Source organism: Microcaecilia unicolor, chromosome 2, assembly GCF_901765095.1.
Source record: "Microcaecilia unicolor chromosome 2, aMicUni1.1, whole genome shotgun sequence".
NCBI classification, from domain to species: Eukaryota; Metazoa; Chordata; class Amphibia; order Gymnophiona; family Siphonopidae; genus Microcaecilia; species Microcaecilia unicolor.
In genome coordinates this window covers 254,977,736-255,004,680 of record NC_044032.1, presented here as the reverse complement: position 1 = coordinate 255,004,680, position 26,945 = coordinate 254,977,736, and the positions used below count along the sequence as shown (strand labels likewise).

General features: G+C 44.3%; 1 protein-coding gene across 1 annotated transcript in view; it reads left to right on the top strand.

Moving 5' to 3' along the window:
• The first annotated feature begins 761 nt into the window (after positions 1–761).
• Positions 762–26,945, top strand: part of WAS (WASP actin nucleation promoting factor) — an 89,859-nt gene continuing 63,675 nt past the window's right edge. Inside the window, exon 1 of the mRNA XM_030193953.1 lies at positions 762–1,010. Coding sequence (XP_030049813.1) covers positions 894–1,010 — 117 coding nt within the window. The 5' untranslated portion in view covers positions 762–893. The remainder of the gene's footprint in view (positions 1,011–26,945) is intronic.

Here is a 26,945-nt window from a genome sequence, read left to right as displayed (position 1 = left end):
GTAAAGTTAAAAGGAAAATAAAGATCCTTGCGGCGGGAAGAGGTTGACTGAGGCGCGCCGCGCGGGGCCTCCCTAAGCGCGGGGCCCTATGCGGCCGTCTCGGTCACCTCGGCTTAAGACCGGCCCTGTTGAAGACCTCCAGATATGACTCTGCAGACTCAAGCCACCTGTAAAGCTGAACTGGGAACCAACTGACCAAACTGGACCAGGAACAAATCTCTCAGAACCAGAGGCTGAAAAGTGTGTCCATGCACCTGCTGGACATAGAAAATACTGAGGAGCTGGACTGGATGCCAAGAGAGATATGTCTCTGCTCAGTTTTCAGCTCTCTCTCTCTCTCTCTCTCTTCACCTGCTGGTTGGTGGACACAACTATCCCATAGGCTCAGGCTACATAATGGAAGAAACATTTTCCCCACAAGCATCAAATACTCCTGAGTGTGTGTGTGCTGTTATTGTTCTGCAATGTAACATGGCTGTATGTTTGCACTACTGTTGTATCTGTGAGCAAATGCAGTGGGCTTGCATTTCCAGTATTTTTATCCTTGTTGTATTCTCTACAATTTGTGAACTACAAACAGGCAGCCTGAGAAAAAGGAAGAGAGACTGAGACAGAAAAGTCCACTTGCAGCATAGCACTGAATTTTGCATTCAGGGAACAGCTCAGTGGTTTTTGGACTTCCTGTATGACAAAAGCAACCTCCGTAAATGAAAAAATAGAGAGAAAAAAAGTGCTCATATGCGGAAGTTCTTTTTTTTTCTTTTCTCTCAGACAAGAAGCAGCATTTAACTGCTTGGGAACACCTTCCCTTGCCTGGTATTATATACAGCAAGGGTGTGCAGAGGAAGGATTCTCCTTCCTCTCCATCCCCATCTACATTCCAGCTGTGAAAGATGAGTAGAGGGGTCCCAAGGCCAGGGATCCGGGGACAACAGGAGAACATTGCTTCATGCCTCCTTCAGCCACGGGAGAATGATCAAGTCTTTGAACTACTAGGAAGAAAATGTATAGTGAGTAACAGCTTCATTTTTCTGGCGGGTACAATTTCTATTGTACTAAGGTTAACACAGTTCTTCCTAGAGATATTGGTGAGTTTGCTCCTAGCCCTAGACCCCTGACACTCTGCCTTAGGTGCGATGGGATGCAGGGCACATGTCAAGACCCTATGCTGCTCCTGAGGGTTAAGATACCCTGTTTCTCAGCAGATCCACTGCCACACTGTGCCAAGAAGCTCCACAGGCCGATGATCCCTGCAGGTGTTCCACGCTGTAGACATCTCAACAAAGTCTAGAACTAACACTGTATCTCTGAGGTCCATTTGCTGAAGTGGTACCTAAGTTTAGAGGCAGGGTCAAAAGGCAGTTCATCGGGAACAGTCCAAGTGCATCCATTGTGTCTTATATCACATTTATTTTTCTTTATATTTATAAAATAAAAAGGTCTTCTCCTGAGGCAAGAGAGATAAACGTGTTTGCCCAGATTCACAAGGGGTATCAGTGGGAGAAGTAGAATGCGAACCCTGTATTTTGGTATCCAGGTAATTACTCTGACCACTAGGCCGCTCCTTCACCCTTTCAATTTCTCTTAAGAAAAGCAGGAATTACAAATTTTATGTCTGTTATTTCTGCTTTCATCTGTCAATTTGACATTAAGCTTTATGCAGCAGGCCTTGTCTCTTCTATGTGCAGTCAGCGGAAAAGGGTAGCCTACTAGGATCTTGGTACAGCCAATGTATTGCTTCACATGGCATCAGCAACTAATAAGAATGTGCAGAGGTCTTTTTTTCTTGATGTTTCTTTTTCAGTTTATTTCACACATATAATTTTAATTAAAATGTTAACTCAACACACAAAGAGATTTAGTGCACACTAACAAACTAAATACTTGCTAATGAATGTACATCCCTAACAATTAGAGAGCTCAAGGAACAGAGTGAAGGTCAGTTTGGCCTCTCAAACAAAAAAAAAAAAACTTTGCTTATACCCTGTCAATTAAGATGTTCTATTATGTATTGTGTTGACATTGTAAGTAGTATACTATGCCTTACTTTGTATTGTTATTTGAATACTTTTACTGCTGTAATTGTCTATTGCTCATGTTTGATTTATTCTTACTGTACACAGCCTTGAGTGAATTCCTTCAAAAAGGTGGTAAATAAATGCTAACAATGCCACCACCACCCCTTGTACATGTCTGTATCATGCTGTATAGCAGAGGCGTAGCCAGACTCGGTATTTTGGATGCGCCCAGAGATAAATTTGATGGGCCCTTCCACACGCATGTGCCTCCTCTCCCCCTCAACCACCCCACCCCACATCTTCTCCCTCTCCTCCATGGCATCCTGGCATGTCGGTACAGGCGTCCTTGGCACCGGCAGCGATTCATTCTCGCTGCTTGCTCTGGCCCCGCAGGCTTCTATCTGCCATGTCCCCCCCTCGCTGATGTCATTGTCTGTTTCCTGTCTGGCGGAATGTGGCAGATGGAAGCCTGAGGGGCTGGTGCAAGCAGCAAGAATGAATCACTTCAGGTGCTGAGGACGCCTGTACCGACACAGGGGAGGGAAGAGGTTCAGATACTGGAGCGCAGATGCCGGGATGCCGCAGAGGAGAGGGAGGAAGAGAGCAGTTTCATGCTGCAGCTGGGTAGCCTGAGCCAAGAATGGATGGGCCTGTGCCCACCCAGGCCCATCCATAGCTATGCCACTGCTGTATAGACTTTGTGGCACTGTATAAATGTTTAGTTGTAGTAAGAGCAGTAATAATGGGGCAAAACCTCTCTCTGATGACTTGGCGCTATATGACATTTTTGCAGCACTTTCTGGGCAGAGGATTTCAACCTGGTTTGATGATTCTCTTGAGTGATAGGCAGGCTTTGTCACAACGAGTTTTCTTTAGATTGAGACAGTCAAAATATGTAGGACCTACGTTAAGTCCTCATAGTTTTCAAACTATTCTACTACTACTACTACTTATCATTTCTATAGCACGACTAGATGTACGCAGCGCTGTACACTTGAACATGAAGAGACAGTCCCTGCTCGACAGAGCTTACAATCTAATTAGGACAGACAAACAGGACAAAGAAGAGGAAAATGGAATTACTAAGGTGGGGATGATAAAATAAGGGTACTGAACAAGTGAGTAAGCATCAAAAAGGTGGGCTTTTAGCCTAGATTTGAAGATGGCCAGAGATGGAGCTTGACAGACTGGCTCAGGAAGTTTATTCCAGGAAGCGGTGCAGGAAGATAAAAGGAACGGAGTCTGGAGTTAGCGGTGGAGGAGAAGGGTGCAGATAAGAGAGATTTACCCAGTGAACGGAGTTCCCAGGGAAGAGTGTACGGAGAGATAAGAGTGGAGAGATACCAAGGAGCTGCAGAGTGAATGCACTTATAAGTCAATAAGAGGAGTTTGAACTGTATGCGGAAATGGATAGGGAGCCAGTGAAGTGACTTGAGGAGAGGGCTAATATGAGCATAACGACACTGGCAGAATATAAGTCGTGCAGCAGAATTTTGAACAGATTGAAGAGGAGAGAGATGGCTAAGTGGGAGACCTGTGAGAAGCAAGTTGCAATAGTCTAAGCGAGAGGTGATAAGAGTGTGGATAAGGGTTCTGGTAGCGTGCTCAGAAAGGAAAGGGCGAATTTTGCTGATATTATAAAGAACAATCTATTGTACTTCCTCACATGGATTATTATAATTCATTATATGGTGGTTATTTATTTATTGCATTTATTTATTTATTGCAGTTATTACAAAATACTGCAGCAAGATTAATCTTTTGCATGAGTAAGTTTGAGAGGGCATCTCTATTTTTGAGCCCTTTATATTGGTTACCTGTGAGATCTAGAATTAAATGTAAAACTGGATGTCTAATATTTAAATCAGTTGACGGTCTTACTTCGGAAAGATTAGCCCTTTGCTTAAGAATTCCTATGCAGTTTTTAACTGCACAGAGTACTCATTTATTGACATTAAATTTTCTTTCAAGAGTATTCATTGGAAGATGCAACTGGGACTCACTTTTACTTATTTAGGAGCCTTAGAGTAGACGTCCTTAGTTTGGAATCAGCTTCCTGTGCTTTTGTAAAGCTCTTAAAACGTATTTGTTTGCATCAAATGGTTAATGTTTTCTTTTGAAATCTATATGCCTGTAAGCTCCCTTGTATGTTGAGCTTATCTTGATTGTAATCCGCACTGAACCTAACAGGATAGATGCAGAAAATAAGAATAGAATAGAATAACAGGTTAGAGCAGAAAAAAAGAGAATGGGGTGGGGGAAGGAAGAGGCAGAAAAGGGCCTGAGGTAGGTCTTTAAATAAATTGTGGACATTTTCTTTTCATACATGGATGGAGGAAATTCTTCAACTTCCCCCCTTCCCTCCTGTCTATCTACACACTGACACTCATACACCAAACTTCTAGGAGTTTTTTATTTGGTCCCTTGATATCTTATAATAACTCAGTGAAGGTGGACAGAGAAAACCCCAAACCCTGTATGTACAGAGTTAAACAGAAAGTGAAGGTTGAAGGGCTGCTTCCATTAGCTGAAAAGCAGGAGCAAAGCCACATTCAGCTTTAAAAAGGTTTCGGCCTTCACTTTCTGTTCAACCCTGTTCAACACACAGGAAATAACATAAGTGCATTTCAAACCCAAACTTCCTGTCTACAAGGCAAGAGTTCTGCTCTGTTTAATAGCAGGGCCCCACTTGCTAACTGGAGACCTTCTTACGTGTGTTACCAGATAACCTAATCATTATTGTAGCCTTTATTAACCAGCTAGACTTTGATAGATCTTTCCATGGCTGGCAAGTATGAAACCCTCATATAGTAACATAGATGTTTACAGAAATAGGACATCCAGCCAATTCATTTTGCCCAGTTGTTCCTGTATGCACTACTGAGGATGTATCCCAGCTGCTAGCCCTACAGCATGGCTACTTTCAAGACCATCCAGGACAGCTAGAGGTAGTTCTATAAGTGGGCGTCTCCTTTTAGACACCCCAATGCTGCATGGTGAGAGCCTATACAATACTTGTGTAACCCAGCATCAGCATGCCTTACATTTAGGTGCCTGTAGTTACACCAGCCATAGACCTGACTTAATTGCAGGTGCTTAAATATAGCAAGGGCATATGGAACATACCATATTTTCTAAGTGGCAGGCCCCATCCATGCTCCTCCCATATTCTGCCCATGTGAACGCTCCCTTGCGTTTATGCACTATACCACTTACTTGCGCCCTTACAGAATAGTGCTCAGTCAATTTCCTGCCACTTTCATGCATAATTGCTGGTTTTCTGCACATTTATGTCCACAAATGGTGCATAACTGTAAGTATCCTGTGGCAAAGTTGCCCTTCATATATCATCATCCTGTTTTATTCAGACATCTTGCACAAGTGAGTATATAAGATCCCCCTTTTAGTTCAAATCGTCCCTTCCCATGATTTGAAGGCGACGAAACAGTGTGACAAGGCGGTGGCCGTAGCTAGAAGGTTGTTAGGCTGCATAAAGAGAGGTGTGACCAGCAGAAGAAAGGGGGTGTTGATGCCCCTGTATAAGTTGTTGTTGAGGCCCCACCTGGAGTATTGTGTTCAGTTTTGGAGGCCGTATCTTGTTAAGGATGTAAAAAGAATTGAAGCGGTGCAAAGAAAAGCTACGAGAATGGTATGGGATTTGCGTTACAAGACGTATGAGGAGAGACTTGCTGAACTAAACATGTATACTCTGGAGGAAAGGAGAAACAGGGGCGATATGATACAGACGTTCAAATATTTGAAAGGTATTAATCCACAAACGAACCTTTTCCGGAGATGGGAAGGTGGTAGAACGAGAGGACATGAAATGAGATTGAAGGGGGGCAGACTCAAGAAAAATGTCAGGAAGTATTTTTTCACGGAGAGAGTAGTGGATGCTTGGAATGCCCTCCCGCAGGAGGTGGTGGAAATGAAAACGGTAACGGAATTCAAACATGCGTGGGATAAGCATAAAGGAATCCTTTGCCGAAGGAATGGATCCTCAGGAGCTTAGTCAAGATCGGGAGGCGGGGCTGGTGGTTGGGAGGCGGGGATAGGGCTGGGCAAACTTATACGGTCTGTACCAGAGCCGGTGGTGGGAAGCGGGACTGGTGGTTGGGAGGCGGGGATAGTGCTGGACAGACTTGTACGGTCTGTGCCAGAGCCGGTGGTTGGGAGGCAGGGCTGGTGGTGGGGAGGTGAGGATAGTGCTGGGCAGACTTATACGGTCTGTGCCTGTGCCAGAGCCGGTGGTTGGGAGGAGGGGCTGGTGGTTGGGAGGCGGGGATAGTGCGGGGCAGACTTATATGGTCTGTGCCCTGAAGAGCACAGGTACAAATCAAAGTAGGGTATATACAAAAAGCAGCAAATATGAGTTATCTTGTTGGGCAGACTGGATGGACCGTGCAGGTCTTTTTCTGCCGTCATCTACTATGTTACTATGTTAAGCACAAGGCTTTGTCATAATCTAAATAGATACCTAAAGGACATCTGGTGACAAGGTCCAATGCCTAGCCAGCCATTCAGACCAGTCTATGAGAGCAGAAAACAAGTATTGTGTTCAAGTATTGTCAGTGAAAAACATTCACTAATTAAAACAAGTAATCATAATATTCAAATGAGAAGAATAGCAGAAGCACTGGATTAGGACTTAATTTTGGGTTATAAGATCTCTTATGAGCCATCCTATTTCAGACCACAACTCCAAGTCATAATATCTTCAACCATTTATTCTTCTCATATAACTAACAATGAAACCTTTCTATACCTTAGTGTATGCAGCAGATGAATCCAGGTGGGTTGTGTCCATCTACCAATAGGCGGAGATAGAGATTACAAAATTGAAGGCACTGAAACCAGACAGTCAGCTCCTCCTTCACTTCAGTATATCTCTGTCTCCAGCAGGTGGTAGATGGTTGCTCTGCAGCTCCTGGATTAATCTCTTGGTCCTGCTCCTGGACCTTTTGACCAGTTGAGCTTAGGGGGTGTTTGGGCTCTGTGCCAACTTTAGGGGCAAACCTGGTGGCCTGGGTTTTTGCCTCACCCTGTGGTCCCTTTCCTCCCAGAGTTTGGGCAGTTGTTTGGCCTGTAGCCTTCCTCACTAAAAAAAAAAAACCCCAAAAAACAAAATAGTCCACGACAGACCTCATGTTTGCTGCTATTATCAGCTGTAAAAAAAAAAGAGTGATTCAGTGGCTGAGGCTCTGCAGCTGCAACAGGGCAGCCTTGGGGCAACGTCTCTGGAGTTGCTCTGTGTGTATGTAGCCTGCTGAGCCAGTGTGGCGGCAGGCTTGCTTGGGAGGTCCTGCTGTCGGTGTGACGTCTGGCTGCGCATCTCCAGTGAGTGCCATGGGCGTAGTTTGGTCATTTCATTTTGGGGGAGGGGGGGCAAAGGGTGTGGCTTGGCTTATTAGCATATTCATTTACATACATATATATTCATTATGGTTCTTCAAAAAAAAAAAAACACACACACCCAGACTAAAACACTGAATATGAAGCCAATATATCAAAGAAAAGAAGGGGTTTTTTTAAAACTGAAATGAGCCAGCACCAAAGGAAATTTCTCTCATTATGCCCCTCACATTCACACAAAGCCTGATACAGCACCATCTCTGTTTGCTTTCTCCAAACCCCAGTTCTTTCTCCTTCCTTATCAGCAACTCTCTATACCATGCCACATAGATAGAAAAAATACCCCCCCCTCCACCTGCTACTGGGAAATTGGAACAATCTGGACTTACACATTCCTACACAGACACTACATGCTAGTAGAATCCTTCACCTAAGTTGCACATGCAGAACATGGATAGACCCTCACATGATACAAAATAGGGAAAAGAGGGAGAGTAGCGGAAGGATTTCCAACATAGGACATTATCATGCAGGTAATTGCCAATAAAGCCTCTTGAACAATTACCTGCGTGACCCTTCCACTACTCTCCTTCTTATCCCTTCTAGACTATTCATAGTGGTCATCTGTTCCTCCTCCTCAGTTGTTTTTATCACTATACAAAACAGGGAACCACAGAAAAACTGAAATAGAGATCTCCCTCAAGAAAGCCAGACTCTGTAAGCAGTGCTGGCAAAAGAAAAACAGAAATGTATTTTCTCCTGCACTCTACAAAATACAAAAATAGAAAAGATGTACATTTCACAAAGCAGGCACATCTCAGTCCTTAAAAAGTATTAAATAAAAATATTTTTTTTCTACCTTTGTTGTCTGAGCACTTTGTTTTTCTAATTGGGCTGGTCCCAGTCTCTTTTCCACTTTCCACGTGTCAGTCTTCTCTAAATTCTTTTCCACGTTGGCGTTTCCATTTCTTCTCTCTCCTCTTGGCTTCTTCCTTTCCTTCTCTACATCTGTTTGGCAGTAACCTTTCATTTCATGTCTCCCCCCCTATATTTGTGTTTATCCCTCTTTCTCTTATCTCAGTCTCTATTTCACTTCTCGTCTACCTACTAGCTTTTACCATTGCTCCTTCTGTCTCCTAAACCCATATCTTTCCCCATCTTTCACCCACTTCCTTAGCCCTCATTCCCATCCTCATAGCCCTCTTCTACCCTCCACTGGATCTCATCACCCTATCAGTCCCCAGCTCCATCCCTGTCTCTCTTTCATTCCCTTGTTCCAAGGCCATTCTTATATCTATATCCCATGCCCTTCCTTCCTCTCCCCCCCCCTTGCAAGGTCCAGTGTTGCTCCCCCTCCCTCCCTCCAGGGTCCGCTGTCGCTTTCCCTCCCTCTCCCCCTCCACAAGGTCTGGTGTTGCTTTCCCTCCCTCCCCCTCCCCCCACAAGTTCAGTGTCGCTCTCCCACTCTTCCTCCCTCCTTCCCCCCCCCAGGGTCGGTGTCACTCTCCCTCCCTCTCTCCCTCCCTCCCCACATGTCCGGTGTCACCTGCCTTTCCTCCCTCCCTACATCCAGCATCACTCGCTCTCCCGCCCCTCCGCCGCCACTGCCACCACCACCACCGTCAGGTCCTGTGTCATGCACTCTCCCTCCCCCCTTGCAAGATCTGGTGTCATGCTTTCTCTCTTTCCCCTCCTTGCACACCTCCCCCCCCCCCCCCTCCGCTGCAGTCTTTCCATCTTTCGGGCTGTCGGCATCATTAGCAATGTAAGCATGCTGCCTTTGCTTGGCCCAGAAGCCTTCTCTCTACAGCGAGCGAATTGCCATCTCTCGTTCCCTCCAACTGCTCGCCCTAACTGAAACCTGGCTCTCCCCTGACGACTCTGCCTCAGTCGCGGCCCTCTGTCATGGAGGCTATCTCTTCTCCCACACTCCCCGCCCAGATGGCCGCGGTGGAGGCGTCGGACTACTTCTCTCACCCTCCTGTAGTTTCCAACCCCTCCTCCTACCGCAGTCTCACTGCTTCTCGTCCTTCGAAGCTCACTCCATCCGGCTATTCCATCCATTACCACTCAGAGTTGCAGTCATCTACCGCCCCCCTGACAAGCCCCTCTCTTCATTCCTTACTGACTTCGACGCTTGGCTCACCGTCTTTCTTGATCCCGCATCTCCTTCCCTCATTCTTGGTGATTTTAACATTCACGTTGACAACCCATCCAATGCCTATGCTTCTAAATTCCTTACTCTGATATCCTCCTTTAACCTCCGACTATGCTCTACCACCCCTACTCACCGTGATGGCCATTGTCTCGACCTCGTTCTCGTCTCTTCCTGCTCACCTTCCAATTTCTGCACCTCAGTCCTTCCTATCTCAGATCATCACCTAATTACCCTCACACTTCATCACCCTCCCCCTCAACCTCGCCCAACTATAACCACGGCCTTCAGGAATCTCCAAGCTGTCGACCCCCCTACCCTATCCTCCCACATCTCCAATCTCTTCCCTTCCATCTCGTCTTCTGAATCTGTCGACACGGCTGTCTCTACCTACAATGAAACTCTCTCCACCGCTCTGGATACCCTAGCACCATCTGTCTCTCGCCCCACTAAGCGCACTAATCCGCAGCCCTGGTTAACCCCCTGCATCCGTTACCTTCGCTCCTGCACCCGATCTGCTGAATGACTCTGGAGGAAATCTCGCACCCTATCAGACTTCACCCATTACAAATTCATGCTATCCTCCTTCCAGTCCTCCCTATTCCTTGCCAAACAGGAATATTATTCTCAATTAACCAATTCTCTTGGCTCCAACCCTCGTCGCCTCTTTGCCACCCTCAACTCCCTACTTAAAGTACCCTCCGCTCCCACCCCTCCCTCACTCTCTCCTCAATCACTAGCTGACCACTTCCGCGATAAAGTGCAGAAGATCAACCTTGAATTCACTTCCAAGCCTTCTCCTCCCTGTGACTTCTTAACCCACTCCCTCAACCAACCTAACCCGGCCTCCTTTTCCTCCTTCCCTGAGATCACCGAAGAGGAAACTGCTCGCCTTCTTTCTTCCTCCAAGTGCACCACCTGTTCCTCGGATCCCATTCCCACCAATCTGCTTACCAACATCTCTCCTACAGTTATCCCCTCAATCTGTCACATCCTCAACCTCTCTCTCTCCACTGCTACTGTCCCTGACACCTTCAAGCACGCAGTAGTCACACCACTTCTCAAAAAACCATCACTTGACCCCACCTGTCCCTCCAACTACCGCCCCATCTCTCTTCTACCCTTCCTCTCCAAATTACTTGAACGTGCTGTCCACAGCCGTTGCTTTGACTTCCTCTCCTCTCAGGCTGTCCTCGACCCACTTCAATCTGGCTTTCGCCCACTACACTCGACAGAAACAGCACTCTCTAAAGTCTGCAATGACCTGTTCCTCGCCAAATCCAAAGGCCATTACTCCATCCTCATCCTCCTCGACCTATCCGCCGCCTTTGACACCGTCAATCATAATTTACTTCTTGACACACTGTCCTCATTTGGATTCCAGGGCTCCGTCCTCTCCTGGTTCTCCTCGTATCTTTCCCAATGCACCTTCAGAGTATCTTCTAATGGCTCCTCTTCCACCCCCATCCCGCTCTCTGTTGGGGTTCCCCAAGGATCTGTCCTTGGACCGCTTCTCTTCTCGATATACACCTCTTCCCTTGGCTCGTTGATCTCATGTCATGGTTTCCAGTACCATCTCTATGCCGATGACACCCAGCTTTACCTCTCCACTCCTGACATCACAGTTGAAACCCAGGCCAAAGTTTCAGCCTGCCTTTCCGACATCGCTCCCTGGATGTCCAACCGGCATCTGAAACTGAACATGGCAAAGACTGAGCTCCTTATCTTTCCACCCAAACCCTCTTCTCCTCTTCCCCCACTTTCCGTCTCTGTTGACAACACCCTCATCCTCCCCGTCTCTTCAGCACGCAATCTCGGAGTCATCTTCGATTCCTCCCTCTCCTTCTCTGCCCATATCCAACAGACAGCTAAGACCTGTCGCTTCTTCCTCTATAATATTAGCAAAATTCGCCCTTTCCTCTCTGAACAGACCACCCGCACCCTCGTCCACTCGCTCGTTACCTCTCGTCTTGACTATTGCAACCTTCTCCTCGCTGGCCTCCCGCTTAGCCACCTATCCCCCCTTCAATCTGTCCAAAATTCCGCCGCACGTCTTATCTACCGCGTGAACCGATACTCTCATATCACCCCCCTCCTCAAGTCGCTTCACTGGCTCCCAATCCACTACCGTATACAGTTCAAGCTTCTTCTATTGACCTTCAAGTGCACTCAATCTGCTGCCCCCCATTACCTCTCTACCCTCCTCTCCCCGTATGTTCCCACCCGTAACCTCCGCTCTCAGGACAAATCACTCCTATCTGTACCCTTCTCCACCACCGCTAATTCCAGACTCCGCCCCTTCTGCCTCGCAGCACCTTATGCCTGGAACAGACTTCCTGAGCCCATACGCCATGCGCCCTCCCTGCCCATCTTCCTTACTCAAGGCCCATCTCTTCTCCCTTGCTTTTGGCGCCTAACCACCTTCCCCATTCCTGTTACCTACACTGACTACGTAGTCTGTTACCATTAGATTGTAAGCTCTCTTGAGCAGGGACTGTCCCTCCCCGTGTTTAAACTTGTACAGCGCTGCGTAACCCTGGCAGCGCTATAGAAATGCTAAGTAGTAGTAGTAGTAGTAGTACGTGGAAACAGGAAGTTGCAACAGAGAGAAGGCTTCTGGGCAGGGCAAAGGCAGTGTGCTTACATTGCTAATGCTGCTGGCAGCCCAGAAGATGGAAAGGCTGCTGCAGGAGCAGAGCGGAGAAGAGGAGGAGTGACACTAGACACTGCAGGGAGGAGTTGGAAGTAGAGAGAGAGAGAGATGATGTTTGCTCTCCAGTTCAGCAGTAGGGTCTATTGCTCCCCTGTCTTCCTCTATTCGGAGGGAGTCATTTTAGGGCAGTCCCTTTCTACATAGAGGCAGCAGGAATCGTCTGAGCTGGAAAGCCATGTTTGCCTAAGTGGGTGCCTTGATGGCAGCAGTCTCCAATAGGCTTTGCTGTCTGTGGTGAGTTAAGATTTTCTTAAAGTTCCTTTGTTGATTAAAGGGAGTTCCTAGTGTGGGAAATAGTGAGCAGCATCAGAGTGGGCTTCTTGTGTGTTGGGCCTCTGAAAAGGCCTATTTAGTATTTTTATTTACAGACTTTTTGGTCCCCTCAGTTTTTTCTCTGATGGCAGTTGCTTAAACACCCTGAAAGTTTCCCTCACTTTCTTTATGGAACTTTCTTTATTTTTGGCAGTATAGGTATTGCCTGCGGGCACACCACTCTGAGTGTGCTTGGTCTCCTCTACAGTGGCGTAGCCAGACCTGAGATTTTGGGTGGGCCCAGAGCTAATATGGGTGGGCACGCACTGTCTATATAAGTATGAGTAGTGTCTCTTGGGATCCTACAAAATAATGCCTAAGAATTCACTTGATGATGGATTTCTAAGTAGTCTGCCCAACAGCTGCCCTGCATCAGTATAACCACATACATACTTAATGGAAAAATTGATATTTTTAAATATAATTACATTATCCCACAATCTCTCCACTGCAAAATGCTATACACAAACTTGTGCAAAAACACACTCATATCTTTAAAACCATAACAGCACTAATTCCAAGGACAGGATGAGCTACAACATTATGCTTGAAAAGGCAGAACTGTAATTACACTAGGCTCTAAAACACCAATACACTACCTCGTGAAAAAAAACAAAACAAAAAGGGCTGCGAATACTACATGCTAGCAGAATACTGCACCTTGATCACACTTGAAAAACACATGACACAACAGACATGACACAAGGAACTAAAGATCAAAAAATATGAAGGCAAAATACTGAACTGGAAAGTTAACTCAAGAAGTCAGACTCAGCATGCAGCAATACCAGAAAAATTTAAACTTACATGCAAAATATCACAGATGCACATTTCCAAAAGATGACATATTCAAATTAATAAATTCTGAATAAAATACTTTTTTCTACCTTTGTTGTCTGATCTATTCGCTTTGGTCCTAGTGTCTTCTGTTTTACGCAGTGTCTTCTTTCCATTTGATATTTTTTCACTCACCATGTCCACCATACTCCTGTGTCCTTATGCGTCCTGTCTACCATCTGTAGCCCTGCCCCTATCCTTCCTCGAGTTTCAGTATCTGCCCTCAACGTGTTCCAACCCAGCCCTTAAACTCAGCAGTTTTCCCTCCATCCATATCCAGCATTTCTCCTCACTCCCCTCCATCCATGTGCATCTACTTCCACTGTCTTCCCTTCCCTCCATCCATGTCCAGCATTTCTCCTCTCTCCCTTCCCCTCCATCCATGTGCATCTCCTTCCTTTGTCTTTCCTTACCTCCATCCTTGTCCAACATTTCTCCTCTCTTCCCTGCCCTCCACTCCATCCATGTCCAGCATTTCTCCTCTATTCTATCCCCTCTATCCATGTGCACCTCCTTCCTGACTTCTCTCCCCTCCCTCCATCCATTCGTCCAGCAACTCTCCATTCTCCCCTGCCCTCTCCTCCAGCCATCCATCTCCAGCAAATTTCCTCTCTCCCCTTTCCGCTCCATCCATTCATGTCCAGCAATTTTCTTCTTTCCCCTGCCCTCCGCTCCATGTCCAGCAACTCTCCATTCTCCCCTGCCCTCTCCTCCAGCCATCCATCTCCAGCAAATTTCCACTCTCCCCTTTCCGCTCCATCCATTCATGTCCAGCAATTTTCTTCTTTCCCCTGCCCTCCGCTCCATGTCCAGCAACTCTCCATTCTCCCCTGCCCTCTCCTCCAGCCATCCAGCTCCAGCAAATTTCCACTCTCCCCTTTCCGCTCCATCCATTCATGTCCAGCAATTTTCTTCTTTCCCCTGCCCTCCGCTCCATGTCCAGCAACTCTCCATTCTCCCCTGCCCTCTCCTCTCCTCTAGCCATCCATCTCCAGCAAATTTCCTCTCCCCTTTCCCCTCCTTCCATCCCTGTTGTCCAGCAATTCACCTCTCTCCCCTGCCCATCCTGTTTCTGTCCATCCCCTTCCCCCTTCTATCCAGCGTGTCCCCCTCCCCCTTCACAGCATCTCCAAGCCAACTTCCGTTCCAGTCTACTTCCGAAGTTGCAGCGACGAACGGGCATGCAGCGCTGCGGTAGTAAAAGCAACAAGGAGACTGGTTCGACTCTCCGTCCTTCACTTCCCTCCCTCTGCATCCCGCCTTCCTCTGACGTCATTTCCTTTCGGGCGGGACGCAGAGGGAGGGAAGTGAAGGACGGAGAGTCGAACTAGTCTCCTTGTTGCTTTTACTACCGCAGCAGCGCTGCCTGCCCGTTCGTCGTTGCGACTTCGGGTAAAAGTCGCCGTTCCAGTCGTCGTTGCTTGGGCGGGCCTGAGCCAAGATTGGGTGGGCCTGGGCCCACCCAGGCCCACCCGTAGCTACGCCCCTGCTCCTCTAATCTTGGAAGCTCAGCAGGGTTGGGCCTGGTTTCTACTTGGATGGGAGCTTGCCTTGGAATCAAAAGAGAATCCACAAGTGTGGAGAACTCAAGAAGTCCCACGGAGCAACTCAAAATCAGAGGGAAGTGGGAATGTGAACCAGGATTCCCAAAGACCAACCACAGCAGTAGTAAAAACAAAGCAAAGTTTATTAAACAATAAAATGACTAGACATAATGCAGTGCTTCGGCCAAAAGGCCTACATCAGGAGTCTATGGATTGAAAACAATATATAGAGAAATGAAATTTAAAATTTAAAAAGACAATGAAAACAGAACATATGGAAGTAAACAAATATATAAAATAAATGAGAAAAATAAAATATACACGTGCACATTATACTCCATCTGTTTCTGGTATAAATGTAACATATATTTATAGGTTTTCCATGAAGGACCTGATGGAACATTGATATATCATAACAGAATTGATTAATGAAACATAAATGTGACACAAAGGTATTGATTAAGCATGAGTACACCTTGACCCATATTTAACAAACTTATAAACAGCAAAAAAAACAAAAACAAATGTAATAAACATCTATAGAGGAAAAAATGCTCACATGGATAAACATGAAGTAAGGCCTTGGTGATTTACCAGTAGGAAATTGAACACCCACTTGTATGTGTTTGACCCAAAAGGAGTGAAATCCACACAAACTTGTGAAAGTATAAAGAAAATATGTGTGTGTGTGTGTGTACCAAAATGAGAAACTCTGAAAGGACTAACCTGTATGCTTGATATGAGAAAGAAAGCCAAGAAAATAGCGACGATTGGTTATAATGGTTTGAAAAAATATATACAATAATTATGATGGTTTGAAAGAATGAAAAGTAGAAAAAATAAAAAATAAATAAAATGAATAAATAAAAAGTAAAAAATGAATAAACAATAAAAATAAATAGTAAAAATTAACAATGAACTCTAAGGAGATACAAATGCTGAAAAAGGCTACTGGTGAGGGAAACAAAATGACCGGATGAATAATTGAATAATAATAATGGCAGGAAAATGTGAACAGTATAGGGGAAAATATTGCTGCACACACGTGAGTGAAGCAAGAATGTGATACAAGAAAATGATGAACATGTGCACCTTTGCTAAGTGCCGATATAGACATTAGTAGTGAGCGGAAAACCGAGCCATAGCAGTGTGGCAGTATAATTCATTAAGAGATAAACAACCAATTTGTGATAGCTGAAGTATACAGTGGGGGAAATAAGTATTTGATCCCTTGCTGATTTTGTAAGTTTGCCCACTGACAAAGACATGAGCAGCCCATAATTGAAGGGTAGGTTATTGGTAACAGTGAGAGATAGCACATCACAAATTAAATCCGGAAAATCACATTGTGGAAAGTATATGAATTTATTTGCATTCTGCAGAGGGAAATAAGTATTTGATCCCCCACCAACCAGTAAGAGATCTGGCCCCTACAGACCAGGTAGATGCTTCAAATCAACTCGTTACCTGCATGACAGACAGCTGTCGGCAATGGTCACCTGTATGAAAGACACCTGTCCACAGACTCAGTGAATCAGTCAGACTCTAACCTCTACAAAATGGCCAAGAGCAAGGAGCTGTCTAAGGATGTCAGGGACAAGATCATACACCTGCACAAGGCTGGAATGGGCTACAAAACCATCAGTAAGACGCTGGGCGAGAAGGAGACAACTGTTGGTGCCATAGTAAGAAAATGGAAGAAGAACAAAATGACTGTCAATCGACAAAGATCTGGGGCTCCACGCAAAATCTCACCTCGTGGGGTATCCTTGATCATGAGGAAGGTTAGAAATCAGCCTACAACTACAAGGGGGGAACTTCTCAATGATCTCAAGGCAGCTGGGACCACTGTCACCACGAAAACCATTGGTAACACATTACGACATAACGGATTGCAATCCTGCAGTGCCCGCAAGGTCCCCCTGCTCCGGAAGGCACATGTGACGGCCCGTCTGAAGTTTGCCAGTGAACACCTGGATGATGCCGAGAGTGATTGGGAGAAGGTGCTGTGGTCAGATGAGACAAAAATTGAGCTCTTTGGCATGAACTCAACTCGCCATGTTTGGAGGAAGAGAAATGCTGCCTATGACCCAAAGAACACCGTCCCCACTGTCAAGCATGGAGGTGGAAATGTTATGTTTTGGGGGTGTTTCTCTGCTAAGGGCACAGGACTACTTCACCGCATCAATGGGAGAATGGATGGGGCCATGTACTGTACAATTCTGAGTGACAACCTCCTTCCCTCCGCCAGGGCCTTAAAAATGGGTCGTGGCTGGGTCTTCCAGCACGACAATGACCCAAAACATACAGCCAAGGCAACAAAGGAGTGGCTCAGGAAGAAGCACATTAGGGTCATGGAGTGGCCTAGCCAGTCACCAGACCTTAATCCCATTGAAAACTTATGGAGGGAGCTGAAGCTGCGAGTTGCCAAGCGACAGCCCAGAACTCTTAATGATTTAGAGATGATCTGCAAAGAGGAGTGGACCAAAATTCCTCCTGACATGTGTGCAAACCTCATCATCAACTACAGAAGACGTCTGACCGCTGTGCTTGCCAACAAGGGTTTTGCCACCAAGTATTAGGTCTTGTTTGCCAGAGGGATTAAATACTTATTTCCCTCTGCAGAATGCAAATAAATTCATATACTTTCCACAATGTGATTTTCCGGATTTAATTTGTGATGTGCTATCTCTCACTGTTACCAATAACCTACCCTTCAATTATGGGCTGCTCATGTCTTTGTCAGTGGGCAAACTTACAAAATCAGCAAGGGATCAAATACTTATTTCCCCCACTGTAAAAATGAAAAGAGTGAATAAAAGCTACTGAATTGTGCAGGACACAGTGGGGCGAACAAACCGGACGTCTAAATGAAAACATTGGACTGCAGGAAAAAGCGGACTAGAAAAAAAGAGAGTATATGCTGCACCAACATACACAACAAAACTGTGGACGAAAATGTGATCAAACCACAAGCGAATATATGTGCCAGTTATAAGCAACAATGTAGGCACTAGTAATAGTGTAGACTAAAGAAAGGTGCTGTAGCAGTGCAGCGGTGCACTGTGAAAAAAGAGGGGAAAAAATATATGACACGATAGTTGTAGAAGCCAAGATATAACAATACATGTAAAAATGACTCAGAGCAAACTATGTCACACGTGAATCTTACCTTTAAAAAGATTGTTGGGGGGGGGGGGGTGTCAAGATGGCGGCATAGTCGGAGGCAGGGTGAAACGCTCCTGAGAAGCTGGAGAGAGAATATTTTCCTTTTTTAAAATGCCACATACTAAGCGTAAAGGATTGGTGAGAATGGTGCCCCCGCCCTCCTCAACCTCCACGCTGATCCAGCCAAACATAGAACGTTTCCTCACCGCTTCCTCGTCGATATTGAGGGAAACGGATCCCATAGCGGGGAGAACCAGAGAAGAGGAATCCCCACGGGGAGAAGAAATTTCCCTCTCACCACCAACATTGTTGTCTTCTCCATGTCCGGCGTCGACAGCAGTGCTAGAGGTGATCCAACAATCCGCCGGAAGTGCTGTGAAAGGATTACCAAGCAAGGGTCTAACACAGCAAAAGACGCCGAGATCCGAGGCTGAGTCCTTGGAGAAAGTACCTGAGGTCAACCTGGAGAAAATATGGCTGATGCTGAATAAAATGGACGCAACACTACAAAAATCATCAGGTGAAGTTGCTACCTTTAATCTTAAATTTGAAGAGTTGAAGTTAACAGTAGATTCGGTCAAACAAGAATTGGCAGCTAAAGTTATATGTTTATAACAAGACGTTGAATCACTGCAAGCATTTAGAGATACGGTAGCAAAAGATAATACAGATTTATGTCGAAAGATTGAACAGTTAGAAAATTTCAATCGGCGTTTGAATTTATGCCTCTTAAACTTCCCTAAACTTCCTGGAAATACTGCAGTGGAATTGTTTAAAAGATACCTGAATGAGAATTTGAAGTTACCTTTAGAAGCAATGCCTCCTATAAATAAACTGTATTATATTCCGAATTCCAGGAGAGAAGAAGGAGGGATGGGAGTTGCAGTGAAAGCAAACATAGATTTGAATATTTCAGCATTATTGGAACAATCTTTAGAAGGAGCAACTGAAAGGTCTACACTTATTGTTTCATTTGTATTTGAACAGGATCTTAATTCAGTTATGAGACTTTGTTTTAAGAATTCTAAAACCCTCTTTGGAGGTGAGAAGGTGTGGTTATTTCCTGATGTAACAAAACAAACCCAGCAAAAAAAGGAAAGCATTTTTGGCTATGAGGAAAAGAACTGTGGAGATAGGGGGTTCTTTTTTTTCTAGCTTACCCATGTAAGTGTGTAGTAAAACTGGGAGAGACAAAATATATATTTTATTCACCAGAGCAGCTAAAATCTTTTCTAGATATGAAACAACTGAAAAAATAACATCATTAATAATAATTTGAGGAAACACCACAATGTTAAATATTAAAAGTTTATGTCATGTAATCTTCTCTATTCATAACACCCCCCTCCCCATTTGATATTGGGGTCTAAGGAAGCAGAAAATAGAGCTTAAGATATAAATATGATTTTCTTTTTTATTTAATTTCCTATATGATCGAGATGATATGTTTCTGTCTTGATTTAAAAATTTAAGCTGAGAGTGAAAGTAAATTTCCTGTATTTTGAATTATGCTGTATTTCTTTGACAAGTTTATTCTTGTTAAAATTTTGAAAGGATAATAAATAAAGTATATAAAAAAAAGATCGTTGATATAAAAGTATGCCTGAATCGTAGGCAAGGCAATGTAGTGAACAGTGTTGAAAACAGCTGTCAGACAATGACCCACTTTTGAAAGGAAAAGTCCGCGAAAAGCAAGGGATGTGACATCACGATGACATGACACGAGAGTACTGTCTATATGGTCTGTGCCCTGAAGAGGACAGGTACAAATAAAAAGTAGCACATATGAATTTATATCTTGTTGGGCAGACTGGATGGACCGTGCAGGTCTTTTTCTGCCGTCATCTACTATGTTACTATGTTACTGAAAATGTAGATAATTTTGTACTAAACTAAAATCATTGGAGGGGACATAACGGAACCAGTGAACGTCTAAAGCAGTAAACCCCCCAATTTTTTTTAAATAAAGTGAATCCGTGACGTAGCTGAAATGAGCTATGAAAGGGTGAATGGTTGTTGATATGGAAATACTCAAAGTGTGGTTGAGAGATGAAAAGCACTGCATACACTGAAGCTAAAACGGAGCATGGGGAATATGGAAAAGCAATGTGAATAGAGTGTGTGAGTGAGTGACGTGTAGAGGCAAGTAAACAACCAGCATAGAGATGTTTAATATGGAACAAATAAAAACCTTTTGTACTAGATAAATTAATGTAATTACTTGAAATATTGACAAAACGGGTGAAAGTTGAAATGATAAGAAATATAACTGTCAGTATAAGGAAAACTATGAAACAATATGTTATATAGGCTGGAAAAAACTGACTTATCAATTTAATCATCTGCGTAAAGAGTACCTATTGCATGATTGGGAAATCAGATGTATCTAGGTTGTATGTGAAACGACCTATGTTTAGTCGGGACTGTGGCAGAACAAAATTTATTTATTATTAAAGTGTAACGGATGACCAGTTTAAAATAATAAATGGTATACTATTGTGCTGTAAATAGTAACTAAAATTATGTATCAAGGATGAACATGAAAAACCATATACAATAACAGTGATGTTACCATTGGAGAATATAAGATAACATATCTTACCAAACATTGTGTGACAGTGCCATATACATAAAGTTACACACCTCATGTAGCAAATAATCAATAATCAGTAGCATGAAATATATAAAATACTTTTACAACCTTGAAGAATGAATATTGAACATTCAAAAAAGATAGGATAAACACAGTACAAAAAAAATAGGACATTTACAGTCAATATAATTGCAAATAACAACCCTAGACATCCATTATAAATAATTGTGTGATGATGTGAGTGACCACATTAAGATATATATAGAATATATATATAAAACATGGCTTGAAATGAAAAATGTATATTAAAAAATTACTACTACTATTAAACATTTCTATAGCGCTACTAGATTTACGCAGAGCTGTACAAATTAACATGAAAAGACAGTCCCTGCTCAACAGAGCTTACAATCTAAATTGGACAGATGAACAGACAGCTAGGGGTGGGGAAATTGCAGTGGTAGGGGTGATAAGTGAGGGTGTTGAGTAAGATAGTCATGGTTAGGAGTCGAAAGCAGTAGCAAAGAGGTGGGCTTTAAGCCTAGACTTGAAGACAGCCAGATACTGAGCCTGACGTATGTGTATGAGGACACAATATGCTGACGGCTATAAACATATTGTAGACAAAATGTGCATGTATATGGAATGTGCTCAAGGTACCTTTCATGGAGAATCAAAACCTGTGCATAGAGTCTGTATGGGTGCAGATAAGATGAGGATGGATGTAAAACAAATCCTAAAGGAATGGGCGGAAATCAATTTCTTTGTTGAGACCATGGGGACTCAGTGTGTTCAACTCAGAGATCAGTTTCTGATCTTCTTGTAGTAGGAGTTTGTCAAAATTACCTCCCCTCCACTTTTTAGTGAAGGTCTTAAACACAATGAAACATAAGTCTGGTGCAGTGTGGTTAGCTGCATACCAATGTTGGACAAGAGGTGCAGATTCTACTTTCATGTTGATGCAGCTATGATATGTGTTTTAATTGCTCTAATGGTTTTTCCCACATACAAAAGAGGACATGGGCATTGAATGATATAGATAACCGAGGCAGTGTTACAGTCAGATGTGTGCTTCAAAGAAAAGGTTTTGCTCATAATGGTATGGGTGAAAACAGTGGCCTCAAGACACAGATTGCGTACAATACAGTGTCCACATTTCCTATGTCCTAAATGTGGAGTGCCTAATGTGGTTTTAATTTCTGGTAGAGTGGAAGGAACCAGATTTTCTCTAAGATTTTTATTTCTAGAGTATGCAATAACCAATGACTTGTTTTTAAAACACTTGAGACCTTCAAGAATATGCCAATGTCTTCGGATAGAACGTGAAATGTGTTTAGCCAAAAAAAGAATACTTCAGTGTACAAACTATGTCAGGAGCCTTCTTTTCCCGAGTAGGATTCAATTGGTTTACATGCTCTTGTGCCTCTGAGGATATCCTCTTGCTGCAAATTTATCGCCCATGAATTGCGCCTGATGATTGAATTCTTCAAAGTCTGTACATATCCAACATAGATGAAGACACTGGCACAATGATAGGCTGCTTTTGAGTTTGGGATTGTGGTAGCTAGAATAGTGCAAAAAGATGTTATGGTCCATCGGCTTCTTATAAATCGTGCTCCTAAACAAATATTCGTGCTTGGTGATGGTTAAGTCAAGAAAATGAATCTCATTCCTGTCATACTCCATCTTGAATCTGAGGTTTGGATCTCTTATATTGAGCCACTGGAAGAAGGAATTTAAAGTTTCTTCAGTCCCTTGCCACAAGATGAAAATATTAACTATGTAACGTCGGTAAATTTTGACATGTTGAATGAAAGGATGAGCTGTAAGATGTTGGTCTTCAAAGTCACCGACATATACTGTAAGTTTGCCAAATTGGGAGCCATGCTAGAACCCATAGCCGTCCCCTTGATTTGTTGATAGTATGTCTTATCAAATCCAAAATAGTTTTTTGTAAGTGCAATGGTGGCACATGTTAAGATAAGGTGATTGGGTATCCTCTTATGTGTAGACCTGCCTCGTAGGGGTTTCTCGATAATCTGTATGGCCTCTAATTGTGGAATATTGGTATACAATGACTCAATGTCCATAGTGACCATGATAGTATCTGACAAAGGTCCATCATACTCTTTCAGAATATTAATCATGTGTGTGATGTCTTGTATGTATGAAGGTATTAATGGAACGAATGGTCTTAGAAAGAAATCGACAAATATGGATAAGGGTTCCAGAATGGAACCATTGCCAGAGATGATTGGTCTCCCTGGTGGGTTTACTAATGACTTGTGTATTTTTGGTAGGATGTAGATGGTCGGGGTAGTTGGATGTGTAACTTGTAAAAAGTCTTTCTCTTTCTGTGTGAGAAAACCCATCTTGGAGGCAATATCTACTAATTCTGTGATATCCTTTTGGATTTCTTCTGTGGGATCCTTGTCCAAAGGAATATAAAATTCAGGCTCATCTAATTGTCTCTTAATTTCAATAATATAATTAGTGTGGTCCATAACAACAATGCTTCCGTCATAGTCTGCGGGTTTGACGATAATATCACGATTATTGGCCAAATCTTTAATAGCATTGCGTTCAGAAGTGCTGATGTTGTAGTATTGGGGTTTCTTATTTCTTTCGAGTTGCTTGATGTCTCTTTCGACACAGGAACTGAATGCCATTATCAAAGGATGCGCCTGGCCCGGAGGGATCCACGTGGAAGGTTTCCTGATGATGGATGCGTCTTGGTACGGAGTTTATGATTTTGAAAAGTTATGTATAATTTGGAATTTTCGATAAAATTTGAAGAGATCAACTCGGGTGTGGAAGGCGTTGTATCCTGTCATGGGAACGAAGGATAAGCCCTTCTTGAGAATGCCTATTTCGATAGGATTCATGTCATGTTGTGATAGATAGGAGTCGAATCAACTAATACTGTGTTAGCTTCTCAGGTTCAAAACACGCAGGCACGGACTCTGGAGTAATCATGAGCCCTTGGGCTGCTGATGAGGAGAGGCAGCAGCAGGCAAAACCCACCAACCAACACTGGTCTAGAACTCACCGGACTGGTACGCACTGAACTGGAACACACTAGACTGAAACGCACCAGACTGGTACGCACTGAACTGGAACACACTGGACAGGAACACACGGGACTGGACCTAGGCTTCACCTACACTTAACCGCCATTCCCCGAGGGTTGAGCCCCCGGGTGCAGGCAGCCGGCAGAGCTTGGAGGAAAACTGGTACTGGAACTAGCAGGCTGGAACACCAGGAATCAGGATTCAGAAGTGCCCACAGACACCTAGACAAAAGCAGGGCAGACAGGGTTCAGAAGTGCCCACAGGCACCTAGACAAAAGCAAGGCAGACAGGGGTTCAGGGTACTCAGACAGGAGGGAAAGGGAGCCAAAAGCAGACAGGATTCAGAAGTGCCACCAGGCACCCAGACAAGAGCAGGGCAGGAGTGCTAACTGCACCAGGAATACAGGGTTCTCAGACAGGAGGGAAAGGGAGCCAAAAGCAGACAGGATTCAGAAGTGCCACCAGGCACCCAGACAAGAGCAAGGCAGAAGTGCTAACTGCACCAGGAATACAGGGTTCTCAGACAGGAGGGAAAGGGAGCCAACAAGACTGGAATCAGGATAGGATTCAAAGCAAGAAAGACAAGGCAGAAGTGCTAACAGCACCAGGAATACAGGGTTCTCAGACAAGAGGGAAAGGGAGCCAACAGGACTGGAATCAGGATAGGATTCAAGGCAAGCAAGACAAGGCAGAAGTGCTAACAGCACCAAACACTAACCAGGACCTTTGGTGTTTGCAAAGGCCCTGAATGGAAGAACACCACTTCCTTATCAAGGCCCTGACTGATGATGTCACAACTACAGGACACAGGCAGAAAGCATACTGAAGCATAGAGAGGCTTAACACACACAGGTGCAGTATAGTGGAGTAATTAGAGCCATGCTGGAAGCAGCCAGCACACAGAGACAGAGACAAAGCTAACTCAGAAAGAACAGACAGAAGCCAGCTAAGAAGCTGGCCACCAGAAATAATGTAAGTTTGAGAGGGGTCACGACCACAAGCGTAACATACTGGTTGTGAAATGGGCCTCTGTTGTAGAAGTACTGTGCTGGTCTCGTCCTTCCTCTCCCTCTTCCTCTGCCTCTGGTGAGAGATCTGTCATGGGGATATGGTTGTTGTCGTGAGGGAACATCTCTGGTATCCTTCCTCCATAGTTCCTCTAAAAAAGATCTGTATGAGGGACTGGTTGTACGCCAGGGGAGGTGTCACGTTCTGTGGAATGTCTGAAAGTGCTTGGAAAGTTGGGACGTGTGAATGGACTTGCTAAAGGTGATGTGTAAAGATCTCCCGAATCGCGCCTAATGTGCTTACGCCTGTGTTCGGTGGGAAGATGTTCATTGACTTCTCTGGGAGGAAAAGATCTAGTATGGGTATTGGAGTGTGAATCAAGGGTTTTCTTGGGGTTATTTGTAAAATATGGTCTTGCTTTGGAAAATGGATAAATCTATCCCTTATGATAGTCAGCCTCGACTCTCCTAAATTTACCATTTTTTATTTCCTTTGTGTCCCTTTTGAATTTAGCTATTTTTCATCAATGTCTTTGAGTACAGTGTCATAGTGGGGGTCTTGATTATGCAAAGGTATAAGTTTTGAGACTAACATCTCCTGTAATTCTTTGCTTTTGGACTGGGATGTTTCAGCAATCAGAATAATCACTTCAAGGCTACATTTGTTAAGGATGACACACCATTTATCTAAAAATGTCTGGTTATCCAGGAACATGGTAGGTGCCTTGGAGATCCTAAGGCCCCTAGGAATGCCCTTGGATCTACACGGCCTGGTTTTTTGAGAGGTCGACTCTGAAGAATAGAGTTCTTCGGACTCAGTGATTGCTGCTCTATTGCGAACTTGTATGTGGTTCACTTCAACTGCATATTCTTGGATGTAGATGATTTTTTGAGGCATTGTTGCAGCCTCTGGAACCTTTTTTAAAAATCGGCGTTACATTGACCACCTTCCAATCTTCCAGTACCATGCTTGATTTTAAAGATAAATTACATATTACTATCAATAGTTCAGCAAGTTCATTTTTCAGTTCTGTCAGTAATCCGGGATGAATACCATCCGGTCCAGGCAATTTGCTACTCTTCAATTTGTCAGATTGCGCCATTACATTTTCCAGGCTTATTCAGGTTTCATTCAGTTTCTCTGACTCGTTAGGTTTGAATACCATTTCTGGCACTGGTGTCTCTCCCAAATCTTTCTCATGAAGACCAAAGCAAAGAATTAATTTAATCTTTCTTCTATGGCTTTGTTTGTTTGTTTGTTACATTTGTACCCCGCGCTTTCCCACTCATGGCAGGCTCAATGCGGCGGGCAATGGAGGGTTAAGTGACTTGCCCAGAGTCACAAGGAGCTGCCTGTGCGGGGAATTGAACTCAGTTCCTCAGTTCCCCAGGACCAAAGTCCACCACCCTAACCACTAGGCCACTCCTCCGCTCCTTGTCTTCCCTGAGTGCCCCTTTTACCCCTCGGTCGTCTAGCAGTCCAACCAGTGGTGTGCTGGTAAATTTTTAACAACAGGCTCTCTCCCCGGTCCACCTCGGCGCCCCCCCCGGTCCACCTCGGTACCCCCCCCATCCACCGCTGCGCCCCCCCACCCACCTCTGCGCCCCCCCAAAATTGCAGAGCTGGCCATAGCCGGGGGGAGGGGGCAATGCATTACTCTCTCCAGGAAAAAAAATTAAATGATCCCAGGTTACAATCTAATTCATGTTTAATATGGGATAAAATGCCATAAATAAGTAAATAAATATAAACTTTTAACATTCAGCACCTGATTCTCAAAGTGGACATATTCCAAACACTATAATGAAAATAAAATTATTTTTTTCTACCTTTGTTGTCTGGTGACTTTGTTTCTCTGATCATGCTGGTCCAGTATCTGATTCTGCTGCTCTCTATCTGTTCCCTTGACTCCGTTTCCAGGGCTTCCTTTCCATTTATTTCTTTTCTTTCCTCCTTTCTTCTTCATTTCTGGTCCTCTGCAGACTTGACTGTCCAGTGGATCTAGCTTCTTCCTATTTTCTCCATCCATGTGCAATTTCTCTCCTCAATTCCTTTTCCCTCATCTAATCTCCTTCCTCTATCTTCCCTCCATGTCCAGCATTTCTTCTCTCTCCCTTCCCTCCCCTCCATCCATGTCCAGAATTTTTCTTGCTCTCCCCTCCATCCATGTCCTG